The following is a 14,180-nucleotide window of genomic DNA, read 5'->3' as shown; positions in this document are numbered from 1 at the left end:
AAGTTGGTAATATGCTGCAGCTTTTGTTGGTTATAATTTTCTTCATATTTTCTGCTTACCAATGATATAATACTAGATTGATTTTTGCTCGATTTGCCTTTGCCACCACCTCTTCTTCCTCCACTTTCTCCTCCTTTTTTCCCTTTTTCTTATCTCTATTAAGAACCTTTTCTTTGCCTGGAAATGGCAGCAATTGTCTTTAATCTCTCCTCTCAGGAGGCAGAGGCAAGCAGATCTCTGCTTTCAAGGCCAGCCTGGTCTACACAGAGAGCTCCGGGCCAATAAGGACAAGAGTGAAACTCTTGTCTCTAAGGGGGCCAAAATATTTTAAAGAAAAAAAGAAACTTATCTTTGGACTTGGGTTTGAAGGCTTCTTTTCTTCTGTTATATGTTCATATACTCTGAAGCAGACATTGCTTTTAATTATATGCCTGTTAACTTTTTACCTGTTTAATTTACTTACACTATCTTTTGCCCTTTTCAATTGTAATTGTGTAAAATACACTTCACACTAATGTTCTCTTTCTATTTTACTTTGTCCATTCACTAAAAATTATTTATTTATTGGATCATAAATACAGCACCACAGTACAAGGCTCAAAGGAGCATAGCGCTAGGTTTTTCACAGCAACAACTCACTCTATGGTACCAACTTCTGTATCAGTTGCTTTTAGTTTCTGTACCAAAACACCATGACCAAAAGCAAATTAAGAGAATGTTTATTTGCACTTATAGTTCTAGAGGGATGAATGTCCATAAAGGATGAAGCCACGGAGACAGGAGCAGGAAGCTGAGAGATCACATTTTAACCACACACAGGAAACACAGACCACAAGAAGTAGGGCACAGCTATACACTCTCAAAGCTCACCCTCCCCAAGTGATGTCCTTCTTCCATCAAAGTTCTACTACTTAAAGGTTCCATAACCTCCCCCAACATCACCACCAATAGGGGACCATGAACCAATGGGGCGACATTCTCATTCCAGCTTCAACAAGTGAAACTTTTATATTTGATCAGAATATCTGCCTGCACATGTAAATGTGTTTAATATCATTTTACTTTTTCTGGGACATAACAATCAGACCAGAGTTGTTGGCATTTAGTTACTGTAATTGTCATGTTGTCATCCTTAATGTACTAAGTGGTTATTAAATATGTTTTCTCATCTTTAATATGCAAGCTACAGTTAGGCCATTAGTGTATGGATTCTTCTTTAGAATAATCATTTCTGAAGTTATATTTCCTACTTAGATTCTAAAACTGTTTCTGTTCTTTCTTAATAAATACTATCAGAGTCAGGCATGGTGACACAAGCCTTCAATGCCTGTACTCAGGAACCAGGGGCAAGTGAATGTCTATGAGTTTGAGACCAACACGGTCCACATAGTGAGTTCTAGGCCAGCTAAGGATGCATGGTAAAACCCTGTCTAAAAAATAAAAATCAGACATGTTAGGGAAGATTGTTTTGTAATATAGTCACAGAAGAGGGGAAAGAAAGACTGTAAGAGCCAGAGGAACGAGATGTTTGCTGTGAAGTTATACCTCCTGGAAATAGCAGGGAAGCTGCACCCGTGAAGTCTCATCAACACGACTCCCTAAACAAGACCTGAACAAGGGTGACATCAACAGACATGCCAACATGGAAGGGGGAAATCTCAACAGGGCCCCAACCCTAGACAAAGGACTAGACGCAACTAAAAAATATTGAAAAGAGAGAAATAGTCTTCCTCGGGGAAAAACTTCTCCCTAACTGATTATCTAGGACCAGTCGTCAGCCCTGCCTGAAATTATCCATACAAGTAACATTATATTGGGTGGGTAGTATCAATATATTTAGGAATGTATCTATATATCCCTATATAAATATGTATACACATATATTTGGGAGTGTGTGTACTGTGTATGTGTGTATAACAACAATTAAAGAAATTAAGAAAAAAGAAACCAGAGGCCATGAATTTGAAAGAGATCAAGGTAAGGTCCATGGGAGGAATTGGAGGGAAAAAATAAAAAATGATATATGTTAATTTCAAACAATAAAATAAAATTGTGTAAAGAAAGCAAACATGATTAAAAATAAGAATAATATTACAAAGCTTCATTGAGACATACTGATTACCTACATCCTAGGGAAGCTGTCTAAAACCTATCCCAGGTGCTTAGGTGAATGGCCAGATAACCACCATGTTTAAGGGAGACGTAAGAGAAAAATATCACACAAAGCAAAGTTCAATTGGTTCCTTCCAAACAACAAGTTGGGGTTCTAGACCATTCAGGACTTTTATAAATGCCAAAGGTAAAGATCCAGTCTGTAGCCATGCAGTCTCACAGGCAAGGCCGGCACAGGAGTATTTTTTTAAGCCAGTTCAATAAGGATAAACCCGAGCACATTGGATTCTGAGGTTTCTTTATGAGCATTGGTGAGTTGGGAAATTATCTTTTCAACCACAAAGTGTACCCATGAAAACTGGCAGGAGGTGACAATTCACCCCTGGTAAAGTCTGTCTGGTGAAACAATCCCTCCCAGACAGCCAGTGCACAATGAATGCCGTGGAAAATTATGACAAACCCAAAATCCACAGTCCAATGCCAGCTCTAGAGAGAAAAATTCAACCCACGTTTGTAGGATTTTTAGTATTTTTATGTCTGGGCAGTAGAAGACAACTAGAATGGGCACAGATGCACTGGTGTTTATGTAAGAGGTGCACATTTCTCTGACGGCTCCACCCAGTGCCCATGACACAGAACGTTTAGCAAATTTTTAGGATACAGTTATTCCTATTGGTTGTCTCTGCCCCTAGGAACCAAGCAAGCACCTAAGCCGTCAAGTACTGGGTACTGGGAGAAATATGTCAGTGGACTCACATGCCACCGAAAAACCAGGTAAGGAGTGATGTGGCCCCTCCGGCCCCTCAGCACTGATGGTAGATGATGAACAACACCTGCATGGCTCTGTGTGCGAGAATCAAATTGGCAGAAGATGCAAGCTGCTAGAGAAACATTCCAAGAGACCATCTTTGGGAAAAGAAAGTGCAAATTCAATTCTTTAAAAACCCTTTGGGGGATACTAATTTAGTGATTGTTTCCTGTTTTATCCTGAAGAATCACCATGGACAAGTGGTACAGACCACTGGGTTTCAGATTTTTTTTCAAGTTTTTCTCTTAAGCGATTTCTTTATATTTTGGCTTGAAATGATGTTCATTCCTATTTTAAGAGTATATTTTATGTAATAGCCATATGAAGATCATGCTCCAGTCTCTCTGTTGTTTAAAGGGTTGCCATGAGATCTGCCCTCACGCATTAGTGTTTATATTGCCATCCTCACCCGAGTAAGCTCATGGGCAGGCTTCCTCCCCATCTCCTATCTTTCTCTAGCTCTTTTTTCTTTGTCTCTCCTCCTGGTAGCCTTGAAAATACTTAAAACAAAAAGTATTTTTCTGGGTAGAGAATTCTTCTTGGTTATTTTTAAATCAACATAATACTACAAAGAAAGAAACACATTTTTTTTCAACTGTAACAGGGCGAAAGTTTGAGCTAAGATGAGCTGCTTCAGACATGTTTAGCTTTTCCAAACACCCTGCAAAGTCAACTCCATTACACAAACTATAAAAGGCATGCTACTTTCCTTCCTTTGCCAAATAGGCAGACAAGGTATAAAATGTACAGTTTCTTGGGATAGCAGCCCTGTAGCAAAAGTTGTGGTGGGAGAGCAAAGTGATTGGTAAAACTGATTCCTAGTCTGCTTTAAAGTACTTTAAACTCTAAGTAATGGCTAGCTCTGCACCCACTCCTCTCTAATCATGATGTATGAAGACTCAAAAGTCTTCAGTGGACACAAATTTGTCACCATCAGAAACAGACCCTTGTTTATTTTGTTGTAGTGTGATACTGGAGCTTCCTATGTGGCTGGCATCCAACTCCACATAGCGCCACTGATCAGGAAGGGGTTTTGGCCCCTTCACCTTCAAGCTGGGCTTGAGGTTTTACAGGTAGAGACAGCATTTATTCTATGTTATAAATACTGCTAGGGTGGCGGTGACATTCCAGGGCAGTAAAGAGACACTTGCTAGGAAGTTAGAGAAACAGACAACAACGCGAAACAACAACAACATTCCTCATTAAACCCTGCTTGTAACTGCAAACTCATTTGCTTTGCCCATTTCATTCATTGTTTGGAGACAGGATTTCACGCTGCACTCCATGCTGACCTCCAATCACCTGTACTGCCCAGGTTGACCTTGAACTCAATAATAATCCTGCCTCAGCCTTCACAAAAGGCGGTACCTTAGTTTTGCTCCTAAAATTTTGCACCAGTTTTGACCTCTCAGACCAATAGGGTAAAAAACAATATTTAGCGTATTTAGTAATTTTCTTCATGAACTTTCGAGTATTAACCAAAAACTTTGCCAACAAATCTTAGAACAAAGTAAGTGCCTCAGCACGCGAGGGGAGTCTAAGGAGGTGCCAGACGTAGTGGCCCGGCCCACGTCTCTCAGAATTGGCGGGAGGCTGCGCGGGCTCCGCCCCTGTCAGGCGGTGGCTCACACTTGGGCGGGGCTGTCCGAGGCGGTGGAGAGGGTGGAGCGAGGCGAGGAAGCGCACCCCCCCGTCTCAGGATTGGCCAAGGCTAGGCGAGCTCCGCCTCCGTCGGGCGTTGGCTCGAACTTGGGCGGGAGTGTCCGGGGAGGTGGGCGGGAGAGAGGCGGAGCGGCCCGCGCGTTCTCCCGCCCATACTCGTCAGGATTGGTTGAAGCTCAGCGGGCCCCGCCCCCTCGGGCGGAGCTGGGGCTGCAGTCGGGAGGCGCGTGGGGCGGGCGGGGCAGTCTGTGGTTGCTGTGCCTGTGGCTGGGTCTGTTCGCTGGACGCCGGCCAGGGATGCTTCCGCCAGACCGCTGTGCGGGTCTTGGGCTGTGGAGGAGGGATGGCGAATGTGCAGGTGGCCGTGAGGGTCCGGCCTCTCAGCAAGCGGTAAGTCTGGCAGGAGGGGGCGCTTGAGGCGTCAAGTGAACTGAGAGGAGAGCGAGATACCCAGAGAAAAGTCAGACTCACAGTGCCCCGAGGGCTCAGGGTCCAGAAGCCATGAAGGCTGGGAGGGACAGGGCTTCAAGTCGAGCTTTCCCGTCGCGTCCTAGGAGATAGCGGTTCCTGCGTGCCTCCAGAAGTTGCTGCCCTTTCTACATGTCCCTGGCATCTTGCCAACAAGAGTTTCTAGGGACCCTGGCTCGGGTCTTGGTTCACTTAGTAGGGTCTTTCTCATGCATCGTGACGTGAGGAGGTGCAAAGAGGTGGGCAGTCTCCACTCCTCATGGTGACCCGGGAGGACCTGAGAGGACTGGAGAGTGTGTTCATATATACATATACATATATACATGGGATTCCTTTGTGGGGACTTAGGACAAAGAATTGTCGAGATATGGGAGGGGAATTGAGGCCCAGAGAGACTGTGATTTCAATCTGTGCTCAACAGCTGACGTGATTTAAGAACAGAACTGCCACATGGGAAGGGGAAGTCGCTCCTCAGTGCTAGTTCCTTGTGCATGGGCCTCATTCCGCACCTCTCAGCCCTTGAGGCTACCAGTGTGGAACTGCATATTTCATTCTCTCCCACTCGGGAAGTCAGAGAAAGCTTTGCACAAGGGTTGATGTCTGAACTGTTCTGAAAGATCTTTGAGTTTTCTGACAGGTAGGGGAAAGTGCAGAGCTCTCTAAAGAACAGAAAGAGGAAGTAAATTTAGGCTGTTAGGGTGTAGATGGGAGCCTTGGACACGTGCATGGATAGAAGCAGGGAGTGATGGGCGAGAAGATTGGCAGAGTGTGGATCTATACCAGATGACATGTCTTGGGATTTATTGTAGAAAAAAATCTTCAATGTCCAGTACACAGAGGTCAAGAAACACTTTGTCTCCTATGACAGAAATAGTACCATGGGGTGTTAGTTTTGTCCTTGTAGAGGCCATTTGCTTCGAAAAGTTTTGACAAAATGAGAACCATGAGATAGGAGGAACACATAAGAAGATGTACCTATGCCAGCGTTGTTGACAAATGCCTTTAATCCCAGCACTCAGGAGGCAGAGGCAGGTGGATCTCTGTGTGTTCAAGACCAGCCTGGTCTGCTGTGTAAGTTTCAGGACAGCCAGTTGGTTTTTAAACATCTGGCTTTGCGTAACTACATACGATGACTCAGGGTTGGAGGCTTCCTGGGAGCAGCTATCCAGGAGGAGGTTACTGCTGGTAGATCTCATTCTTTCCAAACTGTTTTTTAGGGTTCTTAGGATAGCAGTATTGACCACTCTTAACTTTTTAGTTCATCAGAAACCAAGGGTTTCAAATAGCATGGATTAGATTAAGAAAAGGATGTTGAAACCCCTTTGTTACTTGCAGTCGTTGCCGAGAATACCATATCTCATCCAACAAAAATGAAAAACAGTCAGGACACTTAATTACTTTCAGCTCCAGTGAAGAGGCTTGAGAGTAAGTGGTAGATTACATCGTCAAGGCTGCTGGAGCTCCAGGTGTGAGCTGATTTTTAACAGGCTGCAGATTCACAGTCACTGAATCAGGAGTAGTTATGTAGAAACTCAATGTGATCTCAGCTAAGATGTTTAGACCAGACCATTCTTCAGTTCCCACACTGCAGAGATGGTAGTGGTACCCACTGTTCATTGACGCTGTTTTGCAAATGGAGAATCTGCTGACTATGTCATCTGTCTCAACTTTCAGATAAGTCATCAGCACTGACTGACACTGTGCTTGAGAAAGAACCATTAAAGTTATCTAGCCCAAGCTTCCATTATTTTTCTCCAAATGAGAACATGGTCTAGAAGCAGGATTTGATTCACTAACCACACTGCTCCTTCCCAAGATGCTCAAAATTGCTCCTGTGCTCTATAGGGCTAGAGAAAACACTGGATGAAATAACAGCATGGAAGTGATTTTGGATCTTCCTTTTGACCTCAGTTGTTTCCCATAATCAGAAATTCTGTTTGTCGGCTAGAGAAGCTTCCCTTGTCTATCCAGAGTCATTCGCCACTGAAGAACACGCCTTCCCCACTGTGCTCTGCCCCACTGCCCTGTACTTTCACCTGGTACCTTAGTTTGTTCCACTCTTTTTTTTTTTTGATCTATAAAATAGACTAAAATGATAATCACGTCAATCTTCTTCTTCTCTCTCTCTCTCTCTCTCTCTCTCTCTCTCTTTTATTTATTTATTTTCCCCCCACTGAGACAGGGTTTCTCTCTGTATCCCTGGCTGTCCTGGAACTCCCTTTGTAGACCAGGATGGTGGCAAACTCACAAAAATCTGCCTACCTCTGCCTCCTGAGTGCTGGGGTTAAAAGTGTATCCCACCACCACCTGTCTCCATGTCATAACATGTAATAGATGTATGAAATAATGGACTTCATGATGACATTTTCACATATGTAGATTATGAACTTTGATTCTATCACTTACCTGTTAACCATTTCATGTCTAATCAGGTGTTAGTCATATTATTTTTAGTGATTGTTTTTATTCTTCTGGCCTCTTTTCTATTTCTTTCTTTTTTGAGTTTTAAAAAAGGAATAAGTAACAAATGTATAGCTTGGTTAAAGTCTCCTCTAGAACAGTGGTTTTCAAATTACAGCACACACAAAATCCCTGCCCCCCCCCCCAGAAGCTGGTTATCATCTGCTCTATTCCTCTAAACATTTAAATTAACTCAGCCTTCTTGTATCATTCTTAATTCTGATGTAGGCAGCCTGTAGACTTACTTCTATTCAAAATCTTTGACGCTAAAGAATGGATTCTGGCAACTAGTCATAGTGGTGACTGCTTTGCCTTGCTTAGGGCTTTTCCTTAGTAGGACTGATTTGAACCATTTGAAGCTAGCTTCTTTTCGTTGTTGTTATTGGTTTTGGTTTTGGTTTGTTTTTCTGAGACAGGGTTTCGCTGGTAGCCTTGGTTGTCCTGTAATGCTTTCTGTAGACCAGGTTGGCCTTGAACTCAGAGATCTACCTGCCTCTGCCTCCTGAGTGCTGGGATTAAAGGCCTGCGCCACCAGTGCCCAGCTGAAGCCAGCTTCTTCCTTGAGATTGATGTCCTTTCTGCCCTTTTAAAATTTAATGCCAACATTTCTGTAGGTGAGCAGAGGAAGGTGGGACAATTTTACCTTTTTGTGGGCTGATGATCCTGGGAGTTGGGAACATCTATATCTGACTTGGGAGGTGTGACTGGGTGATAAAGCACTTGCCTAGATGTATGAGACAATGGGTTTGATTCCCTCCACCACAAAAGAATACCTCTCTCTCATGTATGGCTTTAAGGGGAAAGAAACAACACAAACAGCCAGGCGGTGGTGGTGCACGCCTTTAATCCCAGCACTCAGGAGGCAGAGACAGGTGGATCTCCGTGAGTTTGAGGCCAGCCTGGTTTAACAAGAGCTAGTTCTAGGACTGGCTCCAAAGCAACACAGAGAAGCCCTGTCTCGAAAAACCAACCAACCAACCAACCAACCAAACAAACAAACAAACAAACAAAAACAACAATCTTAAATTTAACAAAAATGCTACTTAGCTAGTTTTTTTGTTTTGTCTTGTTTTTTGTTTTTTCAAGACAGGGTTTCTCTGTATTGCCCTGGCCATCCTGGAACTACCTCTGTAGCCCAGGCTGGCCCTCAGCTCACAGAAATCTACCTACTTCTGCATCCAAAGTGCTGGGAATAAAGTATGTGTCGCCACTACCCAGCTAGAGAGAAGGTTTTAGCTAGAACTTTATTCCAGATAAAGCAGGTGTCTTCAATTGATGAGCCATCTTGTCCTAGCCAAAGGTTTTTGTTATGAAAAGAGTGGGCTTCAGATGCATGGATCACCAGAATAAGCCTATTAAATAAGCCTATTAAAATGAATATCGTTAAGTCCCCAGCACTGCAAGAAAAAAGTTTATAGTGAATGTAAAGATTGGCTAGTTGCTAGCAGAGTTACCACGTAAGGACAGTAGAAGACCTTGGCTTTCTCTGACTTCAGAAGTACACTCAACATTTCAGCAGAGAGGACTGCAGTGTTCTCATCTGTACTTTGTTCAGTGGTCCAGAGACAGTGAGAAATTGTGTCTTGCACTGACCAAAGATATTTTCCAAGCCTTATTTTAAAGGTATAGTTAAAGATCAGACAGATCTGGACTTAAATCTCAGTTACTGGTCCTGGCTGGGTGGCCTTGGATGAGTTACGCAATTTCTCTAGGCTCTAAAATTCTGTCAGAATGATGACGTGCTATGAAGTGGTATCAGAAGAGTAGGGTGGGTAGAGAAATTACAGTATCCATACACAATATGGTGCTTTATACATTATCACCAAAATAAATGGTGGTGACAGTGCTTCTGGAGTCAAAGTGTGCCCTCAAGGGAGTCTTCACAGGCTTTTGGCTATTTATGGAGACAGGCACTGTACTTCTTGGAACAGGGACAGGAGTGAGAAAACTTATTTCTTTTTCTCTTTTTTTTCTTTTGTTTCTGGGGTGTGTGTGTGTTAAGTGGGCACCAGATGTTGTGGCACATGTCTGTAATTCTATCATTTAGGAAGAAGAGACAGGAGGATCAGAAGCTCAGAGTCATTTTTGGCTAGAGAGTGGATTTGAAGCAGCCTGGGCTCCCTAAGATTCTGTCTCAGAAAACAAAACAAAAAGTGTTTCTTCTCATTGGAATTCTGTTCTCATTTCTTAGCGAGACCAAAGAAGGGGGAAGAATTATTGTGGAAGTTGAGGACAAAGTGGCAAAAATCAGGAATTTGAAGGTAAGCCTGAAATTGTGTTTGTTTTCTTAGGTACGAATCTTTATAATTAAAGGGGGCTCTGGGATGAATATGTTTAATATATTAGAGAGCAGGAGATGTAAGGATTGTGGGAAAATCTTAGACCAATCATAAAGTAAATAAACAACAAAAGAATTATGCTTAGAGTCCAGAAAATGTGGCGTTGTAGTCCATGCTGTTAAATAGAATAGTGCAGCTGTTTTGGAAACTGATAGGAGCTGCTTCAAAACCAAATCCAGACTATGTAATCAGGCTATGATTAGTTTAACTTATGTTGGGGGCAATTTGTATGTCTATGTAACTCACCTGGCCACCAGTTAAACTTTATCCTGAGCCCCTCAATTGATAATACTTTATCCAGGTCATTATTAGGAATTTTAGTATTTGTCTGATAGTGCAGGGTTTGTTTTGGCCATAATATGGTCCAGATGTCAGACATCAGCCTGCAGATCTCAGAAGGGAGTTGATCACTAGCCTGAGTCTTGTTCAGATTTCTTTTTCCACAACCCTGCTTAAATTCGGAGCACAACTGGGCAGACACCAGGAACTTCCTTCCCTGCTCCTCACCCTGCGCTCCAGCGTCAACTTCCTCCATCCTTCCTGATGCAGAAGAGGAGCTGGTTCTTCTTTTGTGGACTTTGAGCAGTGGAAAGAAGCCAGGGAGGTGATCACGTGATCGATGCTGTAGTTAGTGTGTGGTGTAAAAGGCCAGCCTTCCCAAGAGCTGAGGAAGCTGAGGCAGAGTGAAGGTGGTCCAAATCCCAGCCCTCAGAGCTCTGCCCTCCCCCTGGTTACTTCCCTGCTGTGACATGTTTCCTCTTGTCATTAGCTCCTGTTAAAGGAGGGGTCCTGAGGAAGTCTAAGCAGGAGTTCATGGAGAACAAAGAGCCTTCCATCCCATGCCTTCTCTCTTACCGCCCTTGCTAGTCACCTCAGCTGTTTTATTGTAAGATCTCTTACTCTTGGGTCTAGAGAATAAAGTATGTCCAAGAGGAAAATTTAAAAGCAAACTTAAAAAATATTATTTTATGTGTGTGGGTGTTGTGCCTTTATATGTGTCTATGCACCACATAGGTACCTGGTGCCCTAGGGGGCCAGAAGAGGGCATCAGATCCCCCAGGCCTGGAGTTACAGATGGTTAAGACCCATCATGTGGGTGCTGGGAATCAAGCCCAGGTCCCCTAGATGGGCTGCCAGTGTTCTTAACGTCCGAGCCATCTCTCAAGCACCCAAGGACAGATTCTAGTTTGCCCTCTAAACACTTCCCTAGCTATTGACTTCCCTAAGGTCAGTTATTTAGGAACAAGCTCTTATTTATTATGACATCCATGTTCTTCTGTAGATTTTGAATGGCGAATGTCAGAGTTACCTTTCCCTTTTCTAACGTTCTTCTTGTCTAAAATGTGTTTGGGGTATATTTTCCTTTAACCTTGATAAGGGCACTCTTATCCTGCTTCCTCCTCAAGGAGCACCCTCCGTAGCCATGCTTTCCCGCTTGGAGGCTGACAGAAGACCGTGGAGCAGCCAGCACACAAAGCTGTGCGTGCCTACCGACTGGTGATTTTGTAGCAGCCTGGCCATTTTATAACAGTGAACTAGGAACTCAGGATGTGCACCAGGTGTCCATTCTTAAATTTCTTCTCTCGGAGAGGATGAAGAAGACTCTGCAAGAGGCATTTTATCATAGGAAGATCATTAACTCCTGAGTGCCACAGTTTAAATTGAAATACCAAGACTAGACTTGTCTGTGAAGAATGCCAGCCATTCTGCCCAGTACCCAGAGCTCAGCATAGTTCCAAGTTTTGGCCCTACCCTGTGTTCAGCAGCTATATTATTCCTGGTTATTCTATTTAATACTATTTCCAAGTCACTGAAGGTAGATTCCTAAAGGATCCCAGTGAAAGCTCCAAGTTGATGAAATCTGCTGCACCCAGAGGCTGTGCTACTCATGCCGTCAGCCTCCTCTATAGAAATACCTAGGGAGGAGATGAGGGATGGAGATGTCCATTAAAAGAGCCTTCTTCTCCTGTGCTGTCCTGTAGTTCATGTGCTTGTGCGCAGACACAGGCTAGGGTCATGGGCATATTTAGTTCCTGGGTCTTTATTTGTTCCTAGTGAGATGGAGATAGATGTTACCTCTCTTCTTTTGTGGCTGTCGTAAACATTATAGTGATAGTCCGAGTCTCTGTAATTATCAGAGAGCATAATTAAGAGCCATTGTCCAGATTCCAATGATGTGACAGGAAAGACACTGAATGCTGTGTTTAATTTTAGGTGAACAGTCGACAAGAGAGGTCTGGAGACACCCGGGAGAAGGTTGTAGCGTTTGGTTTTGATTACTGCTATTGGTCAGTCAACCCAGAGGACCCTCAATATGCGTCTCAGGAAGTGGTAATGTCATTTTCCCTCCATTCTCCTTTTTACAAATGTTTGCTGTAAATTTACTTTTCAAGATCATTGTGACAGTTGCAAGCTTAAAGTACTCTAACTGCTACTTTTACCTTTGAAAACTCAATGAAAATTGGTTACTCAAATACATTGTGGAATGTTTAAAGTTATTTTAATGATAGCATTAGTTTTTATAACTGGATACTTAGGTAAATTAACATGGAATCTGGGTGATGAGTGTATTTTATGATATCCTGGTTAGAAGCTAATGTTTTAATCTGAGAAATGGTAATAAGTGGCATCAGTTTCTTTTTTCTTTCCTTTCTTTCTTCTTCTTTTTTTTAATTTTGCAAAGAGGTGGAAAAAGACTTCTTGGTGAAGGTGTAGAAACTTGACTAGTGTCCATTTCGAATCTGGGCCTCGGAGTGACTAGGAGTGGGGCTTAGTGCAGACAGTCTTCTACTGTTGTAATAGGTCAGTGTCTTAGGGTTTTTTTTATTGTTGTAAAGAGATACCATGACCATAACAACTCCTAAAATAAAGACATATAATTGAGGTGGCTTGCTTACAGTTTCAGAGGTTCAGTTCATTATCAGGATGGAGGACATGGTGGCATGCAGGCAGATAGATGTGATGCTGGAGCTGAGAGTTCTACATCCTGACTCAGAGGCAATAGGAAGTTGACTGATTGTCACACTGAGTGAAGCATGAGGAAAAGACCTCAAAGCCGCCCACATAGTGACACACTTCCTCCAACAAGGCCATATCTTCTAATAGTGCTACTGCCTTTTGGGGCCATGTTCTTTTAAACCATCACTGTCAGTAAGGCTCACCTCAAGCATGGCCTTGAACTGTGTACAGCAGAAGGACAGAGAAATCTTAAAGGCTAATATCTTCTTAGGATCTTACATGTGTACTTGTGCTCTACACAGAATGTGAAAGGGGTAAACATCTAGTCTGCCAGACCACAGAAGTGTATAGATGGTGAACTGCAGTGACCTGCTGACCAAGGGTTAAGAGGACCAGAGCTTTGCTGGTCATCTTCCTTATGCCTTGTAGTTTTGTTTAACTCTTTATCAAGTTGCTAAGGCATCTAGAGGTTTGACCAGTGCATCTCTAGAGCATCTTTGTTTCTGGGAAGCAGTAGCATTGTATTGTATCAGTTGAGCACTGTAGAAGGGTATGCTTTCCATCCTTGTAATGGCAACAAGCCTTCCTAGACCATAGGAAAAAAAATCCCTCTCATCCTGGTAGTTATTAGAGTACTTTGTGACAGTCTAACCCTAAAATTGAGAGAGAAAGAGAGAGAGAGAGAGAGAGAGAGAGAGAGAGAGAGAGAGAGAGAAATGTGTGTGTGTGTGTGTGTGTGTGTGTTTATCAGGTATGATGAATTTGTATGGAGAATCTGTGAATATAAATTTCCTTTTTCATAGTTATAAAATAATACATAAGACCTTATTTTTAATCTTTTAAATTTTTTTTTGGTTTTTTTGTTTTTTTTTTTTTTTTGAGACAGGGCATCTCTGTGTAACAGCTCTAGCTATCCTGAAACTAGCTCTCTTGACCAGGCTGGCCTCAAACTCACAGAGATCCACCTGCCTCTGCCTTCTAAGTGTTGGGATTAAAGGCATGTGCCAACACTGCCCAGCCTTATTTTTATTCTTAATTATTTATATATGTGTGTGTGTTGAGAATGTGGGTTTGTGCACATGAGTACAGTACTCCTGGAAGCCAGAAAAGGGTGTCAGAGTCTCTAGAGCTGGGCAACTGCTGAACATAGATGCTGGAAATCAAACTCAAGTCCTCTGCAAGAGCAGTATGTGTTCTTAACCTCTGGGCCATTTTCCCAAACCCATGGCTCTTTATTTTTAATTCTAACATGAAATATATGTATGAATTCTGCTTACTGGTATACTTGTATTTGTACCACTTCCCCTGCCACTGCCACTGAGGGCTGCAAAGATCCAGGGAAGGAACAGCTGCATAGAAGACATTGGTCTTTC

The 14,180-nt window shown here is 42.9% G+C and overlaps 1 protein-coding gene across 3 annotated transcripts in view; it reads left to right on the top strand.

Moving 5' to 3' along the window:
* The first annotated feature begins 4,827 nt into the window (after window positions 1-4,827).
* Window positions 4,828-14,180, top strand: part of Stard9 (StAR related lipid transfer domain containing 9) — an 89,977-nt gene continuing 80,624 nt past the window's right edge. For all 3 annotated transcript variants that reach the window (XM_048459616.3, XM_087911269.1, XM_087911272.1), the window contains exons 1-3: window positions 4,828-4,972; window positions 9,702-9,771; window positions 12,064-12,180. In XM_048459616.3, the coding sequence (XP_048315573.3) occupies window positions 4,926-4,972; window positions 9,702-9,771; window positions 12,064-12,180 (234 nt within the window). In that variant the 5' untranslated portion in view covers window positions 4,828-4,925. The remainder of the gene's footprint in view (window positions 4,973-9,701; window positions 9,772-12,063; window positions 12,181-14,180) is intronic.

Source organism: Myodes glareolus, chromosome 10, assembly GCF_982192425.1.
Source record: "Myodes glareolus chromosome 10, mMyoGla1.1, whole genome shotgun sequence".
Lineage (NCBI taxonomy): Eukaryota > Metazoa > Chordata > Mammalia > Rodentia > Cricetidae > Myodes > Myodes glareolus.
Note: the sequence above shows the minus strand (reverse complement) of the source record. Positions and strands in the feature narration are given on the sequence as shown.